Consider the following 18,977-nt stretch of genomic DNA (forward strand, 5'->3'; position numbering starts at 1 on the left):
TATCCTTTTCCGTAGTGACTGTCCAGTTTGGCCGATGTACATAGCAGAGGGGCATTGCTGGCATATGATGGCGTATATTACATTGGTGGACGTGCAGGTGAATGAACCGGTGATAGTGTTCACCAGTAACCAGATCAGCCACCCCATCATTGGTTCATTCACCTGCACGTCCACCAATGTAATATAAGCCATCATATGCCAGCATGTCAGCATGCACCCAGCCTGACTTATGTAGCTTGTGAGAGCTGAAAGGGTAAAAGCACAAAGAGGGATGGCTACAGGCCTTTCTAGCAGAAATGCTGACACAGCTGGGACTGCACTGTTGTTAAAGAGATGCTCTAACAAAAAAAAAATCAGATGTCTCAATTGCTTCTGTAACATATTCATGGACTCTGTAATAAAACTTAATAGCACCCTCCTTTGTCTCCTACTGATACATCCTGGAAAAGGAAAAACATATCTGTCTCGTGAAATATATTAAAATTGTTCCCTGTTCGACAGATTTTTTTTTTGCATTAAAAAAAAACTAGAATAAACGAACAAATGTTTTTAAAGTCAGATGTTCCATTATAAATAATACAGTGCAGATTCCTCTTCCTTTTTCAATTGCTTTTGGGAGACATTCCTCAGTTCTGAATCATCTGTCATTTAGAATGGTTTTCATGCTCATAATCTGCAATGGGAGAAACTGGATCAACTGCACTTTTTCTCCCTTCAGTATCCTTCAACTCCCTGCTGGAAGTGCCATTTGTTCTTGTCCCATGGCCTCATTGTTGTTCAAACAAATGCCACTTTTCTGCTCTCCCACCCAGTTCTCCATATATATATAACATAATACACCATATCTAAATAATGCATCTCTTATTCAATAATAGATTGAATGCCCAGATGATACCTGATTTATCATCACTAGTCCTAATGCAAGGTTTGCATTTCCAGTCCATCCTCCTAAAATCTGACACATAGGGCCTAGAAATGTTTTTTGTTTGTTTGTTTTAAATTGCTTGTGTAGGCTTTTTAATGCTGCTGCTGCTAAAGAAGTTGATCTGGTCACATAGTCCCAAGTCAGAGACTTGCTTCCAGTCTGACCTTTGTTCTAATGTGTATAACACGTAGTGCCTATTCAACTGCTTTCAGGGAAGGTCTTTCTATTAACTTGCAGTATTACTTTTGCATAAGGTGTGTTCATAGGTGGCGAGTTATATGGGCTCGAGTTATATGCCCTGCTCCAGCAATATTTGGAGCTGGGTCTCTCCCCCAGCCCTGCCTGGTAGGGGCTCCGGCCCTGGCCCTGGCGGGTCTCCCCCCATCTCCCCGCCCTGCCGCGTCCCTGCCTGGAGCTGGTCCCAGCTTCCGCCTTCCACCCTTCCCCCTGCGTCCCCCCTCCGCCGCCGCGTCCCTGCCTGCTCGCAGATCGGCTCCCAGCAGGGCTGCTGTCTGCTGCCTGCTGCCCCAGGGTCCTAGTGCCTGCTATCCGCTAATGGCAAGGCAGGCTGCCCTTACCCTGCTCTTCTGCCCTAGCCCTGAGCCTCTCCAACGCCCCAAACTCTCATCCTCAGCCCCAACCCTCATGCCCCTGCACCGTGATCCTCTGCCCCAGCCAGATCGCTCATCCCCCTGCACCCTGATCCTCTGCCTCAGTCAGAGCCCTCATCCCCCTGCACCCTAATCCTCATCCCCAGCCAGATCGCTCATCCCCCTGCACCCTAATCCTCTGCCCCAGCCAGAGCCCTCATCCCCCCACACCCTGAGCCTCTGTCCCAGCTCTGAGCCCCCCTGCATCATGAAACCCTCATCCTCAGCCCCAACCCTCATTCCCCTGCAGCCTGATCCTCTGCTCCAGCGTGCACCACCTCCCCCTTCCTACACCCCCCCCAGCTGAGCCTGCACACAAACTCCATCCCAAAGCCTGCAGCCCTCACCCCCTACTGCACACCCACTCCATGCCCCAGCCCGGAGCCTGCACCCAGCACCCAAACTCCTTCCCAAAGCCTTCACCCCTCCTGCACCCTAATCTCCAGCCCAGGACCTGCACCCCAGACCTCCCCCCGAAACCTTGCCCAGAGCCTTAGGCAGGTGGAGGCGGAGTTGGGGGGGGCAGAGTTGGGGGGGCAGGTTCTGGGCACCACCAAAATTTCTACAAACTTGCCTCCCATGGGTGTGTTGGCAATCTCAGCTGAGAAGCCAAGGATTGAACTGAATGAGCCGCAGAGACTGAGCTCTCTTCTCAGCCCTGCTAAGTGCACTCCCTTAGGTCAAGACTGATGAGGTGCCTTGGCAGTAGGGAGTATGGAGGGGAAGCTGCTTCTTCTTCTGATGTATTTGTTCTGTAGCTGAAGAGAGGCTTACAGACTCCACCTGGAACATTGTTTGTTAGTGTCATATTGAATGAAGTTCATATACAGGAGTTAGAAGAGATGTGCACATGGATCTGGCAGGAAACCAGAATTCCCATTCCACAAGAAATTCCGAAATTAAAAAAAAAAATCGTTCTGAAATGCAATGAAACACTGGTTGTTGTTTTTTAAAATTTCCCACCATATGGGAATTCTGAAATTTCATTTGGATCCTTTTGAAATGTTTCTGAAGCTTCCTGAACTGCACAGAGCTCTGGCAGACCACTGGGTGGAGAGTCAGTCAGCTCAGGGAGCCTGGGAATTTGAAAGGGCTGGCTCTGGGGCAATCCACTGGACAGGCTGCTCCGGGAGCCTGGGAGGCCAGGCTAACTAGTGCCCTTCCAGGCAGGCTAGTGAGGAGTGAGGGAGCCATGGATCTGAGAACCATTTTCCAATTGAAAATAAAAAATTTCCTGCAAAACTGGGAAAATTTCAAATTTGCTGAAAGTGAATTTCCTGTCAGAAAATCATTCCAATGGAAAATTCCCACCCAGCTCTACCTGCATGAACTTCATGCAGCTTAATGCCTTTTACAGATACAGAGGCCCTGCATGCCTCCAACCCCCCTGAAATAAAGAGTGTTAAATCAAAATAGGTTTGAATTTTGCCTTTGAGGGATCTCATTTGATCACCTTTTATTTTTTCTGTTCCAATTTTTCTTTTGAGGGCAAGATTATTAAAATAACTGCCTGAAGAGAGTTAGTTAGAATAATAATATTTACCTCTAATCATCCATATATCTCAAAGACCTTTATAAAAATGCATAGCTATCATCATCCCCATTTTGTTGTTGGGGAAACCGAGGCACAGAGTGATTAAATGACTTGCCCAAAGTCAGCCAGTCAGTTGGTGACAGAGTTAGGAACAGAAACCAAGTTTCCTCATATCTTTATCCACCAGACCATGCTGCTTCCTCTGACGCTGCAGTAGCTTGGGACACTCCCTCTCTCAGAAAAATGAGAAACTTGATTCAATATAAAATAAATGTATCTTCACTTCAATCTCTCTGCTAGTCACAACTGCTACTGTTGCAGACTAGCTCTTCCAGGTGATACCTCTCTGCAGGCACAGATGATCCAGCACCCCAGATTGATTAGCACATGCTTCGACAGTGCCTCCACTGGTCTGCTCAGCAGCTATCCTAGAGCACTGGAATGCACATCACAAAGCCCCATAATTAACTACATTTTCAGATCTGATCCTTATGGTATTTATCGTCATCTATAGTTTTCATAGAACTTGTTCTCTACTCTTGCTCATTGGGTTCTGAAACTCCATGTGAACAACAAACTTCTGATAATATTTATTCCAATCACATTTATTCCTTCTCTCCCTAATCTACACTCACCCCTCTCCCCCCCTCCTCACCTCCCCCCATAAGTTCCTGGCTCTTGTTGGTGGGGAGGACTTAAGTGGCCTTCCTGAGTGATAATCATTGTGTGACTGGATAAAACAGCCAGGAAAGGATTGAGGGCTACCTGCCTGTCACATGATCTGGTAGGGATTTAAAAGAGGGTATAAAGCAACAAAGAGTCCCGTGGCACTTTATAGACTAACAGAAGTCTTGGAGCATGAGCTTTTGTGGGTGAATACCCACTTTGTCAGATGCATGGGAGAGCCTGTCATCTATCTGCAGCTGAGGCAGAGAAGGGGAAAGAGTTTCTGTAGGCTGCAGTACATACTGATCAAGAGAATTGCTTTGTTTGGTTCTACTCATGAGTTTTTGTGTTTGCTCAATGCATTGTGTCTTGAAGCAAGGGCCTGCTGAAAGCTGAATTGCTTTGGAGGATATTATCCGTCCTCTCAACGGGTGGTTGTGTGTGTGCATATGCTATATGTTTGTGTGTTTGGTGCTGTACAGAGAAGGAGGGGGAGGCCAGAGGACCAGGCCAGGTCTGAGACTGCCCCGAAGGAGGGGGTGATGATGACCAGGGCCCAAAAGAGGGGATTGTCAGGGCAGGGAGGTGTCAGACAAACCTGGGATCCCATCGGGGAGCTGGAAGGGCTACCGTGGGAACCCAAACTATGGAGGAAGGGAGCTGGCTGCGTCTTGCACTGGAGAGCATGCGCAAGGAGAGAGACTCTCTGGGGGGCCAGCTGAGAGGAATGCTGGGGAGACAGGACACACGCACACACGTGGGATCTTAAGGGGGAGGGTGTGTAGTGGGACAGCTCTCCCCACTCCAGTGGAAAAAGGGTTAAAGTCAGCCCTGGGAGAAGGTTGTGACTGAGAGCTGCTGGGGCTGATTGGGGAAGCGCTGCAGCTGGGCCATGCCCCAATCAGGCCACAGCTGGCCTGTATTGAGCCAGAGGCCCAGAAGTCTCTCTCCAGGCTGGGAGAGTGCAGGGGCTGGCTGCCTACAGAAAGGGTACTGGGAGTGATAGGGTGAGCAGATGTCCTGATTTTATAGGGACAGTCCCAATATTTGGGGCTTTTTTTTTATATAGCTACCTATTATGCTGCCCCACCCCATCCCCTGTCCCGATTTTTCACACTTGATATCTGGTCACCCTAGGGAGTGAAGCAGGCCAGGGGAGAGCCAGAGGACCAGGGGAGCTCCAGGCTGGCAACCCCCCAGGCTGCAGGGCCTGGTCCTAGGCCCATAGAGGTAGTAGGAGGCAAAGGAAGACAGCGGGTCTGAACCCCCTTGCCTATGATGAGTGGTTTTTACACTGCAGTCTGCCCCAGGAAGTGGGGGCTAGATGGTGACCGGTGGTAGCCCAGACTGAGGCAAGATGAGGATTAGAGGGTTGGGGGGTTCCCAGAGAGGGGAGACCCATAGAGACTGGTGGGGTATTGCCAGGGGGCAGCCCCAGGATAAAGGGGCACCGGGATGTGGAAGGGACACGGGGCCAGCTACAAGCAGGACACCGGCCCTGCAGAGGGTGCTCTGACGGCTGAAGAAATAATTCCTTGAGATGACCAGTAGGAGGTGCCGCAGGGGTGAGTCCCACACCTTTACACTCACCCACATTGTCTCTCTAATATTCTGAGACGCTACATGGATACAACACTGCATACAACATTGAACGATTTCACCATATGCACACAAACCTATGCAAAAAATGTTTCCATCAATAGTTATCTAAATTTACAAATAGGCAAAGTAAGAAAAATGACCTTGAGAAATGATTAGCAGTTGATTTAAGGCTATTTACTTTGCATATTTTGACACAGGCTGTTGATAATTTGTGTTTCATTGGTTACAAAGCTTTAACTTTTTGTATCTCAAGTTCCACTGTCAATAAATCATTATTGTAGCCCCCCCCCACCATAAGATTCCCTAAATGTGAACATTTAATTTGATAAAAATAAAAAAAATTAAAAATCGACATCAATATTATTCAGCTAAATTATAAAAAAGAAAGAAATTGAATTCTGCCAAGCATAGGTGTAAATACTGCAGCAGACCTCCTGTCATTCTGTACAGAAGCTGCAGGGAAGGGCGGTTCTATTCTTAGAAAAATATTCATGTTAACTGTGGCACTTTTTATAATAAGCTGTATGACCGAATCTCCAAGATCTGGGGAACTCTGTTACTGAACTATTATTGCCACATGAATACCAGCCAAAATCCTCTAGCTATATAGTGCCTGGTAGATTCCAGTTACTAGTAACCCCTCAGTCGCCAGCAAAATGTTGCTGTTATTTGGAAGTTGCTAATAAACGGAAGGCAGGTTTGTGAGGCTCCAGACAGGGAAGGAAGTGCTGGGATATGCCTTCCCTGGCTGCAGTCTTGCAAACCAGCCTCTGGGCAAGGCAGCAGTGGGAAGAGGTGCTGCAGCCTGGGCGCTAGGGCTTTCTATGGGGAGCAGAGGTGCTGGGGGCCTGTAGGGCTGCACTGTACCTCTCCCTGTGCTCTACAGGCGTTTGGACTCATTACATCTCACTGCTTCCTTCCTGGACTGCAGCCCCGCAAATCTGCCTGCAGCTGGGGCACTTCTTCCAAAAAATGCTTTAATAAGTGTCATGCTGTTGCCAGTATTGAACTCCCACTAACATTAAAGTCAATGGGACAGGATTGATTCCCAGCTAAATGCTGCTATTAGCCAGAAGTTGTCAATATCTAGGTTGCCATCAAGCAGAATCTACTGTATCTACATTCATGGTGAGAGAGGTTGGTGATTCCTGAATTCTAACCTCGGCTCCAGCACAGTCATTTACAGAGGCCTCAGCCAATTAATTCAGAGTATGTCTACAATGAAGCTGGAAATGTGCTTCCCAAAGTAAGTAGACAGACATGTGCTAGCTCTGCTTAAGCTAGCATCAGAAAAATAACAGTGTAGCTGGGGGCTAAACAGATGATGGCTTGAGCTAGCCACCTTAGTACGTACCCAGGGGGTCCTTTAGCTAGCATGTGTCTGTCCACCCACACTCGGAAGCATGCTCTCAGGTGCAGAGTAGACATACCCTAAGTGGCAAATCCTGTCCTCCACTCCAAGGCTGCACACAGGGGAACTCCCCAAAAGACTCCTTTCCTATAAGACCACAAAGAACCTCTGCAGATGATCATGTGGTCACCAGATTTCTGTAGCTTCCACTTTTGATTGTGTTGGAGAAATACCAACCAATAACGGTTATGGATCAACTGTCTCTACCCTCATTTCCCTTCTATCTCAGGCCTAGCACCTCGTGCAAAGACCCAACAGAGAGACTGTTCAGAATCCGTTGGGTGCACACCCTCTGGCAACCTCCCAGTGTTCAACTCCACCCTGTGTGATCAGTACTCTCATTATCTGCAGAAGTGGGGGGGAGAGGCAAAGGGAACTAGATTGGCTCCTTAACCCTTTCAGTCTCAGTTTACCCATCTATAACATGTCTTTGAAGCTAAAAAGCTCTGTATAAACATTAAGAATTATCATTCCTCATATGAAGTCCAAAGGAAATCATAACAGTTGATCATCAATCCACAGGTACTCTACCCAGTGGATTTCCAGTCCTGCTCTCTTCGCAAGTAATTTTCTTTTCTGCAACAGTTTCACCAACTAGGAATAGACAAATCTATGATGTAATCCCTACTGAAACCAAAATTTTCTCATTCCCTTCCAGCCGATTGGAGCACACCCCTGATGTTTTCCATCTCCCTGCTCCTGTGAATGAGAGAGTATCCATGTAAAAATATGCTTGGGTCACCCACTGTGATTTATTCATCAGGAGGCAATTTGGAGGCTGCTGCTTACAATTAGCCACTTGATCTTTATCAGCATTGTTCTTAGTCCTTAGAAAACTGTGTCTCTGGTTACAACCTTTCCGGTATTTGGATGGCCTACTTAATTATACAATTAGATCTATTTGTTCATAGGATGCTGAGCTAACTGAAATCTTAATGATCCCCACCATTTACCTTCTCTATGCACGTTGAAAATTAATACATAGAACACATTCTAAAATATGTCCCTTCATAAATGTTACATTCTCACACCACAGAGAATACAACCTTCATGCAGCTGAAAAGGAAAACCACAGTAGTATAAAAGATTATATTCTCATCACTACATCCAATTATGAAATTGGCCCAAAGCCTTTCCACTTGTCAGATCTCAAATTAAGAAGGGACAAGCCTGGTCAGCAGGATGGGTGACCTGCAAGGAAAAACCAGGTGCTTCAAAAATATTTGTAAATGTATCTTAAATGTAACAAAAAATAATGATCAAATAGAAAAACACCATCTTAATGCTCTAAACTAGAGTGACCAAATGTCCTGATTTTATAGGGACTGTCCCGACTTTTGGGTATTACCCCCCAACCCCTGTCCAAATTTTTCACACTTGCTGTGTCATCACCCTAATCTAGACCTGTGTTAGTTTGGGCTACAGAAAGGCCAGTTCATTCCCTGAATGCATAAGAGAAATAAGAGACTTATGATGTTCTGTGCTGTTTGCCTGTTTAAGAACATGAGATCAAAACTACCAAGTGATGGTATGAGGGTATTGGGAGGAAGAGAACTGAATGAAATAAAATGCAGAGACAACACCCTGCTGGAGAGTGCTAAGCAGCTAAGCAAGGTACTTTGATTGGTTGAAAAAACAGTTACTGAGCATGTGAACAAAACAAAGAGGAGCATGGGGGCAGCCTGAAAGAGAACAAGAAGTGAATGTGATTTCCCTGCTGCCTTGTTGCTTATTTCATCATTCACACCTCTGCAAAGTGGGTATACAATGCTACCATTCTGATTTGGTAGTGTTTTATATCCACTTAGCCCAGAGGTAAGTGGTTCCATAAGGTGCAAGGCAGTGAAGAATTGGGTCCACAGTGTGTAGCAGAGAGGAGTACATAGGACAGTCAGCTTCATAGATGGTAGAATCCCAGAGTAGCAAAATCTCTGAGAAGAACCGTTGAAGAAAGGCAGAGTGAAACATTTCGTACTTGGGCATACCAGGAAAGTGTTCAATGTGATTCCCAGACAACCACAAACTTCAGTTTGTGCATTTGTATCCAAAGAGCTATGAATTGTATTAATTAGCAGCCACACTGGCAGTCTCCAGAGAGAGCAAAGAGTAAATGGCGGTAGAGTCCCAAATTCTTGGCTACATTGTGGCTCCTTTGCCCTCTTCCTGTGGCCTAAAGGAGCCAAAAGAAACCAGGACACCCCTACTAGGTATTCTCCTTATCATAGATCTATTGTAATGACTTTATGCCAACCTTCCTCACAGCCACTAGCATAGGGACATGATAGTGGTAGGCCCAGGTGTGTTAGCTATGGGAGTGGGTGTGGCTGGAGTGTTCTGCGCTTCAACTATTCTGGCTGAAGGTCTCTGTGAAAAGTTGCCATAAATTAGTTTTATAACGGGGACTGTGTTAGCCCAGAATTCAGAAAGTGCAAAGATGGTGAAAACTACCTTTACCCACCCCCTTGAGCTGTGCCTTCTATAAAATGCAGGACAGAATCTGGACCAGAGATTGAAATGCTCTCACAGAAAGGCCTTGTCTTCACTAGGAAAAAGGTGAATGCTTTTAGCTAACACGTGATAACTAGCACAAGGTAAAATTCTAGTGAAGACGACAAAGTTGGGTTAGCAGGTTGAAGTAAACCCCAGGCTCCCCCTACTGTTTTACCACAAAGTACCTTAAAATCGGTTTAAAATATACGTCTTTTCCTAATGAAGCAAAAACTAGGAGAACTGAGACCGCTAATTGTCCCCAGTGGTAGCAGTGCTGAAGTCTACGCTATAGACAGGCCTCAGGGATTTTTACCTCCATATCATTTAATCCTGCTTGGTGTCAAATGGCCTCAGGGATTTTTACCTCCATATCATTTAATCCTGCTTGGTGTCAAATGGGTGAAAAAAACCCGGTGACAGGACCAGGAGAAACAATTTTAAAAATGGTGCTGCTTCCTTCAGGCTTGCTCAAAACGTCACCTGTTTCCCAGTAACAATACTTAGCCCATTACAGTTTCCAGGCACTGCAACCATATAAGCTGATGACTCCTCCCAACATTGCCACCAGGCAGCCAAAGGTTATCTACTTCTTCTCACAGATGGAAAAACTATTGCATGACTTGTCCCAGGCCATACAGTGAGTCAGTGGCAGAGCTGGGACTCAGACTGTAATTCTGTCCTCTGCAGCATGCTGTTTCTCCAACCCCAAAACCAAATTTCTCTCCTTACATCCATTACTATCAAGAAAAACAGGGTTTGCATGATAGTAATTCCAGGTCCATGCTTTCTGTAGTCTAAGCAATGCTATGCCTACCTCTTAAGCATATCTATCTCAACACTAGCGTAGTAAGGTAAGCAGTGTCCTTTATGGTAGATACACGAGCATGGGGGGACAAAATCAGAAAGACTAAGGCACACAAAATGAGTTATACCTAGCAATGGGCATAAAAGCCAATAAGAGGTTCGATAAGTACAATAGGAGCAAGAGAAAGATGATGGAGAGGGGCCTTGTTCCATCATAACTGGCCTTCTCCCAAAATATTAAAAAATACTAGCCACATCACTAAGGCCTATGGTATTACCATAGAAATGCATTGAGACTCCATCCTCTGAAGAGATGTACAGAACAGTAAAACCTGCTTGTGTAGTCCCATTGGGTATGTCTTCACTGCAATTAAGAGTAAATAACCCAAGCTGAGTTACTCTTCTCAAGTTACCCTAGCTCAGGTGGGAGACCCCACAGTGTGCAGTAACATTTGAGCTGCTGTGTCCACACTGTCACTGCACTCGTGTGTGGCACTAAAACTTTTTGGAGCACATCCCATGGTTCTTGTGATGCAGTAAACTAAGATGCTCTACGAATTGTTCCCTCCTGTCCCCCGCCATCCCAATGAATTATGGACAGACTTGTCTATCCTTTCTAGGCACATAGGAAGGAATTGGAGCACTTCTGGTCCTCCAGTGGACCTAGCCTGTGTCCACAGGCACCAACTCTGTGGGTGCTCCAAGGCTGGAGCACCCACCGGGGGGACATGGTGGGTGCTGAGCACCCACTGGCACTCCCCCTATCAGCACCTTTCCCTCCCCCCAGTGCCTCCTGCCCACCAGCAGGCCCTGCCAATCCGTGCTTCACCCTGCACTTTCATGGTGTGCAGGAGGCTGGGGGGGAGGAACGAGGATGCAGAGTGCTCAGAGGAGGGGGCAGAATTGGGCAGGAAGAGGCAGGGTGGGGTGGAGTGGGGGTGGGAAGAGGTGGGGAAGGGGTGGAGTGGGAGTGGGACCTGGGGCAAAGCCAGGGGTCGAGCACCCCTTGGTAGAACGGAAAGTTGGTGCCTGTGCCCACATACAGAGAGGTTATATTAAAAACACATGAGTTTTGCTAACTCAAGTTTTAGCCTATACCTCCAGACAGGCCAGCCAAACTAATTTAAAAGCACGGTCACATTCAAGTGAAGTGTTCGTGGGTGTGGATGGGACTCGAATTAAGACAATGAAGACAAGCCCATTAGCACTCACTTTATTACACCTCCAAGTCTATCTGTGTGGGAGGGAGCAGGGCTTGTATTCTTGCTAGTCCTCATCCCAAACAGGTTAGCAAGGACAGAGGATGGGCAGTGGGTGGAGTCTTGGTTTCACCTCCCGAATGCACCAACTAGCAGAGTTGAGCTGATGAAAGGGAAGAAGCAAGCTGCACCCACATTAAAAAGCTGCAGTAAATTATTTCCTACTTGGAGAAATGGGTGCAGGGAGCAGGGAAGTAATTGTGACTGAAGTAAAAGGGTCAAAGAGTTCTGTGGCACCTTATAGTCTAACAAATGTATTGGAGCATGAGTTTTCGTGGGTGAATACCCACTTCGTCCAGGGCTCCTCCTTCTGACGTGGCACTGCTGCGTACTGCTCCTGGCTGTCTTGGAGCTGAGCCGAAGGGTTGATAGCGGCTTCCCATGAATCAGAGACATTTTATTACCATTGAGCTACCAAAGCACAACTATGAGGCATGTACTTGGCCTTATGATGCGCATACAGTATGATAATGCACCTGCTAACTGAAAAAACAGCAGTGGCTCCCTTTGGAGGTACTGAGTTACAATGATGATTTGCGTTGATCACATAAGGAGTCCAGTTTGCAAATGTGAACACCTATATTCTATCGGTAAAAAGCCCTCAATCCTGGCCTTATCTGGAGATTTGTCCCTTGAAACACAGGATTAAAAAGCTGACTTGTATAACCTCCGCACAAAACCCACCTCAGACAGCTGGGCTCCACTTCTCTGACAGCAGGTGGCTGGGGGAGGAAGGATAAAATTTCCTCCCCTTTTTACACACAACAAGTCAGTTAAGAATGAAGGAATCTCAATGATTTTCTTTACTGACCCTCTCCAAATCCTCAAGCCAGGCCTAGGCGTATTAATTTGTATGATGACAGTTGATGGGGATCAATTATAGGTGCAGTGGGGAGGGCCCTGAAACAATTTTTCAAAGGCCCACTCAAAACTGTTAAGGCAGGGTTTCTCAAACAGGGGTCGCTGCTTGTGTAGGGAAAGCCCCTGGCGGGCCAGGCCGGTGTGTTTACCTGCCCCTCCGCAGGTCCGGCCAATTGCAGCTCCCACTGGCTGCGGATCCAATGGGAGCTGCTGGAAGCAGGGGCAGGTAAACACACCAGCCCAGCCCGCCAGGGGCTTTCCCTACGCAAGCCGTGACCCCTGTTTGAGAAACCCTGTGCTAAGGAAAGCTCTGGTAGTAGTGAGGGAACAGCATGCTACAGCTGAGTCTGTTGGCTATGCCCTTCATTAGGATGTAGAACAATTCTCTTGCTCCTGGCAAACAGGACTGAGAAACAGAAGAAAAATGGAAATTGGATCTGAGCAATTAATTCCCCATTCAGTCTCAGATTCCTGCATTTGCTCAAGAACTCAAGTTTTCTTGGTTTTGTTTTAAACAGATAACAGGAAATTTCAGAGCAGAAAGAGATCAGAGTCCCTTGCTTGTGGGGCCAGCAGGCTCTGGGAGGGCTACTGAGTCAGAACGCTCAGTCCCAGGATGGAAAAAGTTGGGGAGGGAGCACCTCACTCGTTGCTCTCAAATAGCGCTGCTATCTTTCTACAGTTTGTCCTCGGAGGACAAACTCAACTTTGTAATGTTAGGAAAGACTCCACCAATTCTGTCTGCAATTGCAGAACAAGCCATCACTTTGTAAAACATCATCAACATGACTCTGAGAGGCAGTTCCATGCATGAAGCGACAGGATCAGACCTCTGCTCAGTTTACCCTTGCTTCAATTTATCTCTCTCAAGGATTTATTACTATTCTGTCCCTGGCTATGGCAGGAAACAACCCAGCATTGACAAGAGAAATGAACAAGATGATCAGATCTTTGCTGTCTCTAATGTCTATGACCACATGATTACTGAGAGAGAGAGAGAGATACACACACACACACACACACACAAAAAGCTTAATTCTGATCTGACCTATACCAGCTTAAATCACAGCTAACTCTGTTGAGGTCAATGGAGTTGCAATTAACTCAGCGTGAGGACAGAATGAGGCAAAAAATATTGTTAATGTAATGTTAAGTTTCTCTATTTACTTGATTATCACAACTTTCTTAAAGGTAGGCAGTCTCTGGGAGTGGTGTTTATTGTATTTATGGGGGGGAAGTAATGAAGCCCTCACTTAAACTCCTCCGCTGATTGACATTTTGTTATTTAAGGTCACGTGATATATATCATTTAATAGGGCCATCACAGAGGAATCAGAGTTGTCTCAATTAGTAGTTTCTCATGCATTTTGTATGTAGTGTTGTAGTAGTCATGTTGGTCCCAGGACATTAGATAGACCTGAAGAAGAGCTCTGTGTCAGCTCAAAAGCTTGTCTCTCTCTCTCACTAATAGAAGCTGGTCCAATAAAAGAAAATACCTCACCCACCTTTTGTCCATTTAAACATGCTTGACTGAATCATTACCAGATGTTTTAACATGTGTCCTGAACTCAGTTCCCTCAGCTGACGCCTTTAAACCACCGTATTAACACCTCTAATTATAAATGATAAGACAATTTCCCGGCTGCCACTGTATGAGATAGAAGAGAACACGAGCTGTGGCCTTTAATCACTTTATTAATACCAGAATAATTAGGCTGAATATTGTCCCTGTGAAGCAGCTTGAACACGGTGGCCATCTCATCACAGTGACAGAATTCAGTTTAGAGGGAAAAAATGGTTCAATGAAGTTTGTACCATTAAAGCAGCTCTCCTTATTGTCTGGAATGACCTTTCATTTAAAACCAGACTTGACAGGGAATAATTCGGCATTGGCACGGTCAGAGTCTAGATGATCCAGTACCATACATCTTTTTCAATTCTAACTTCTGCTGAGTCTGTCTCAATCCCTACAGCCAGGGCTGCCCAGAGGATTCAGGGGGCCTGGGGCAAAGTAATTTTGGGGGCCCCCTTCCATAAAAAAAAGTTGCAATACTATAGAATACTATATTCTCGTGGGGGCCCCTGTGGGGCCCGGGGCAAATTGCCCCACTTGCCCTCTCCGCGCCCCGGCAGCCCTGTCCACAGCTTTCACTGTGCCTCACTGAGATGCTCCCTCCATCTCTATTCCTCGAGAGAATGCAGGTCTAGTTTCTCTAACTGTTGCCTATGAAAATCTTTGCAATGCTCTGACTGCCTTCTGTTGCAAATTTTGTTACATCAATTTAATATTCAAAGGCACTAACCTTCCTCTCACTTTTACCCATGTTACACTGAGATAAATCCATTGACTTCAGTGGGATTACTGCCCATTAACTCCAATAAAATTGGAAGGGGATTCAGACCTAAGATTTCCACAACTGCTTATTCAGTGCTGCAAAGGTGAGCTCACTTTAAATGTCCTATGTAAAACTAAAGCTGGCCTACGCTTCCCCCTCAGCTCCATATCTGAAAGATTTGGCTGGTGAAAAGCTACATTGCAGAATTCGGTCTCCATGTAATTCTTGGAACTACAACTCTGTTAGGAAACTACTTGACTCCATTTTTACAGTATTACTGCCATGGATATTTTTCCAGTTTGTCCCTTTGCTCTGAAAAGTATAATTAAACTTGATTTTCTGCTTTTTTCCCCCATTACTTTCTTGGCAAATGTTTAGGATACATCTTGGCAACAATAAGGGAAAGATCTTTAAAAATGTTCCTCGGAAGCCAGTTTGAACAGAGACTTTATTATAATGCTTTCCCACTCAGATGTTTGGAATTCATGCATGGGGAAAAAATATCAAGCCTTCTGTATTTGACAGAAAAGGTGTGAGGTGTGTGCTGTAAAAATGTTCCTCCACAGAAGCCAAAGGACCACATGCTGCATCGGACTTCATAAAATCCCCAGTATTTCATCCAATGGCACTGTTCCTTCTTAAATCAAATCAAAGGATTCATGTCAAGGTAAAAATCATTTTATAAAAGTATTTTAAATTACTTCTTCCCTGAACTCTATTACTAAGCACCACTTGGATTTCTAAAACCAAAATGGATGTTTGCATCTCTGTTTTTGCCACCATTTATTCTGTTTGCTCTGTGTATTGCCCTGTGAAACTAGACAAGTTAATACCACGTTTATGTATAGTCAGTTTCACTTTCTTGCCTCTGACTCTGGTGTTTGATGACATGAAGCTAGTCATATGAATGAAATAGTTATGGAACTGTAAATATCTTACTGTCCTTCACCTCCACTTACAGCCAGGGACATAAGGGGCTAAAGCCATTGCAACGATGCAACTCCACTCAGGTTGCTACACCAGGGGATGAACTTGGCCCTGAGGAATTTTGTGAAATCTTCATCATGAGCAAAGATGTGAAATCATGTAAGGACAGGTTTATAATAGCTTACGCAGACATAAAATGAAAATCTTGATGGGCAAACACAGCATGATTCTATGATTCATAGTGGGCTTTCATTTGAAGTAGTTTTCAGCACTACCATTGTAAGCTGTTTCGATTATAAGCCAGATACCCCCAGAGTTCAATCATGAGTCAAATACTTGGAATTCCACCTGGCCTAATGACTTGAGATATTGCTGATACAGTTGACACAGGGCTTGGCTACACTGGAGAGTTGCAGCGCTGGTGAAGGGGTTACAGCGCTGCAACTCACTCTGTGTACACACTTACAAAGCCCAGCCAGCGCTGCAACTCCCTGGCTTGCAGGCGCTGGCTGAACACCTGGTCTGATTGGGTGAGCGCTTCCAGCCGCGGTTGATGCAGCCGCTGCTCATCAGCGGGGACACCACAGCGGCTGTTATTGGCCTCGGGTATAAGAGGTTATCCCAGAATTCCTGTCCACAACAACGAAGACGGCTGAACGACCAAGCTCTAAAAAATAAACACAGTTGCCTTTGCTCCAGCGAGCGAGCGAGCCGAGGAAGGGAATTGCTTGGAATGTTTCACAGCTGTTTGTTTGAGGGGAGAGTGGGAGTCCGGTTGAGCAGTCTGCTTATGTGCTGAAAGCTATTTAGGAGTGCATAATTTGCTATTTAGTGAAGTAAGAGAGGGGTGGGGGAAGGGTCAAAACTTTTAAAATGAGGGAAAGTAGCTGTTGTGGGTAGCTTCTAGGTTCTCAGAACTTGCAAGGCAGGGGAGCTGAGAACAGCTGCTAGTGTTTGCTTGAGGAGAGAACAGCACGACGGGGGGGGAGGGAGTCCGTCGGAAGAAGCTGTTATACTGGTCTGAAGCCTTCTTGCATTTAAGAGTGATTGAGAGAGGGGTGGGAAAATGGCCAGAATTTGCAAGGCAGGGAGCTGCACAGTCTGCTCCAAAAATCGCACTCTCTCATGTCTCCCCCCACACTCCTGGCACACTCCACACCACCCCCTCTTGAAGCACGTTGCAGGCCACTGAACGCTGGATAACTGCTGCGCCCACGAATGCACCAATCCCAACAGCGCTGTCAAATGCTGCAAATGTGGCCACACTGCAGCGCTGGTAGCTGTCAGTGTGGCCACACTGCAGCACTGTTCCTACACAGCTGTACGACCACAGCTGTAACTCCCAGCACTGCACATTTCCAAGTGTAACCAAGCCCACAGCCATTATCTTAGTATATATTGCACAGTTCTTATTCCTCCTCAGCCTTAAATTCTTCATTAGGCAGAATAATTTACTCAGGCATCAAGGATAAAAATGGCAAGAACAGATATTTGACTTGATCTCACCTGAATCCAGTTATTTTACCACGTGCTGGGCATGGTAGAAACAAAAGTTCCTCCATATGAATAAAGAGCTAGAACTGGGACCATTCACCTCTACAGGATCAGAAGCTACCATTTGTTTGATTGGCCCTGCACCTAATCCCTGTGTCAGTGAATATTGTTGCCTGTAAGGGCAGGTAGAATATCTCTGCCCAAAAGGTTGCCATTTGCTAAAGCAAAAGCAACTAAAACCTGGGGCACTCCTGAAATGGTTGGTGGTAGAAGAGAGGAACCCTGCCCACAGGATGAAAAATGGCTGCTTGGATACACATCTCTCATAGTAAGCATGCTCCTTTATAAATCTCCCTGTGTACTGTTTTTTCCAACACAAACTTTCCAAATACTCTCTTTATATGATGCACATAAAATCCTTGCAGTCTTCAATGGCAATCCTAATAGAAAGCAGGTGCTATGCCTTCAATGGAGCTATGGGGAACTCACTATATCCTCCAGTACTATAATCAACCTACACATAAATAAATATATAAACAGTTTCCAATTGGCTGAGTTCATGACAACATTTGATCACACACAAACACACACACACACAATGCCTATACTCACAGCTTTCACAGTGATTCCCGGTATAGCCTGCCAGACAAGCACATCTGTAGGCACCAACTTTATCAAGAATACATGTTCCATCATGATAACATGGAGATGAAGAACAAGCTACAAAAGAAGAGGCAAGAATATTCAGTCTTTTATAAGGTTCTTATCTAACCAGCTAGCTACAGTTTTCTATATAACTCATCACAGTAATTTCTAAAGGCCTCCCAGGTAAATTAGATATCTAGGGTTAAGTACTCAGTAGATTCAAGGAACCCTCCAATCTTCTTACTTCCCTACTAGAAGGAAGATCTCGGAATGTACAACCTTTTATTGGTGGTGGTTTTTCCTTTTTCTTCGTCCGTCGTGGCCCCCCATCTTTCTATCACTGCTTTCGAGTTACAGTGGGTTTACCTGAAGGGTCACATTACCTCTGTCTCTTACATACCTCATCCTGGGCTTTGTGAGCAGTACTGCCCTAAAGGAGCATAGCTGTCTTCTTGGGTCATGGATGCAAATGCAATGATTGATGTTCCTGTGTCCTCTTAACCCCTATTATGAACTTTTAAATCAGGATGATGATGACCTTGAACTGGCAAAGGAAGCAGGTTGGGAACCAGCTGATTGGGATGCGTCCTGGCACAATTATCCAGGTGCAATTAGAGAAGTGGCACAAATAGATCAGAAATTTTAAGCATAAATGGGTATCTACGTGCATAGCTAATTATTTGCACATGCACCAGGCTTACTCACAAGGGCAAAAGCCACTGTGCTGCACACACATTTGGGCACCAGGCCTGCTCTCCCTTTTTCAAAATGCACCCTTAAAGCTACAAATAAATACATTTTAAAACAAATTGCTTAAAGTCAGTTCCTCCTCCACTTATCTTCAGAGATCTGAGTTTAGACCCTCAGGGTTCTGCATTTCCTCTATTATAGCAGAGGAAAATCACTAGCTCCTAATGGGATGTAACACAAGCACTACTTCAAGCGGTAGTGAAGTTCCCAACTGTTTCAGAAGAAAATCAACCTGAACTCAGGTTTTATCAGGTAGAAACTAGGGCCCAAATAATAAAATTTAGATCCAGATTCAAATAGGAACATCTCCAAAGGTCTGTGAAGTTCTGAATCTGATGTTCTGGTTCAGATCCATCACATCAAGTTAGGCCAGAGCTGTAAAGTTCATATCTAGATCCAAATTGAAGAGTTCACCCCAATTTTCCATAAAAATGCTCTTGCCACTTTTAGGGGACCTTCTAAAGGTTTCTCATAACTTTATTAGTTGAACTTCTAGTCCATCATTGCTACAAAAGTATAAAAAGAGTAAATTCTAATTCATTTAGAGATCACAGTTGTCTATCAACAATACACCAATTACCACTTTAACATAAGGGAGGAATGAACTCTACCACTAAACATCG

General features: G+C 45.5%; 1 protein-coding gene across 4 annotated transcripts in view; it reads right to left on the reverse strand.

The window, feature by feature from the left end:
* The window catches only part of PAMR1 (peptidase domain containing associated with muscle regeneration 1), a 68,544-nt gene that overhangs the window by 17,191 nt on the left and 32,376 nt on the right, over positions 1 to 18,977 (reverse strand). For all 4 annotated transcript variants that reach the window (XM_032805102.1, XM_032805100.1, XM_032805099.1 and 1 more), the window contains exon 6: positions 17,572 to 17,679. In XM_032805102.1, coding sequence (XP_032660993.1) covers positions 17,572 to 17,679 — 108 coding nt within the window. The remainder of the gene's footprint in view (positions 1 to 17,571; positions 17,680 to 18,977) is intronic.

This window comes from Chelonoidis abingdonii, chromosome 4 (genome assembly GCF_003597395.2).
Source record: "Chelonoidis abingdonii isolate Lonesome George chromosome 4, CheloAbing_2.0, whole genome shotgun sequence".
Classification (NCBI taxonomy): Eukaryota; Metazoa; Chordata; order Testudines; family Testudinidae; genus Chelonoidis; species Chelonoidis abingdonii.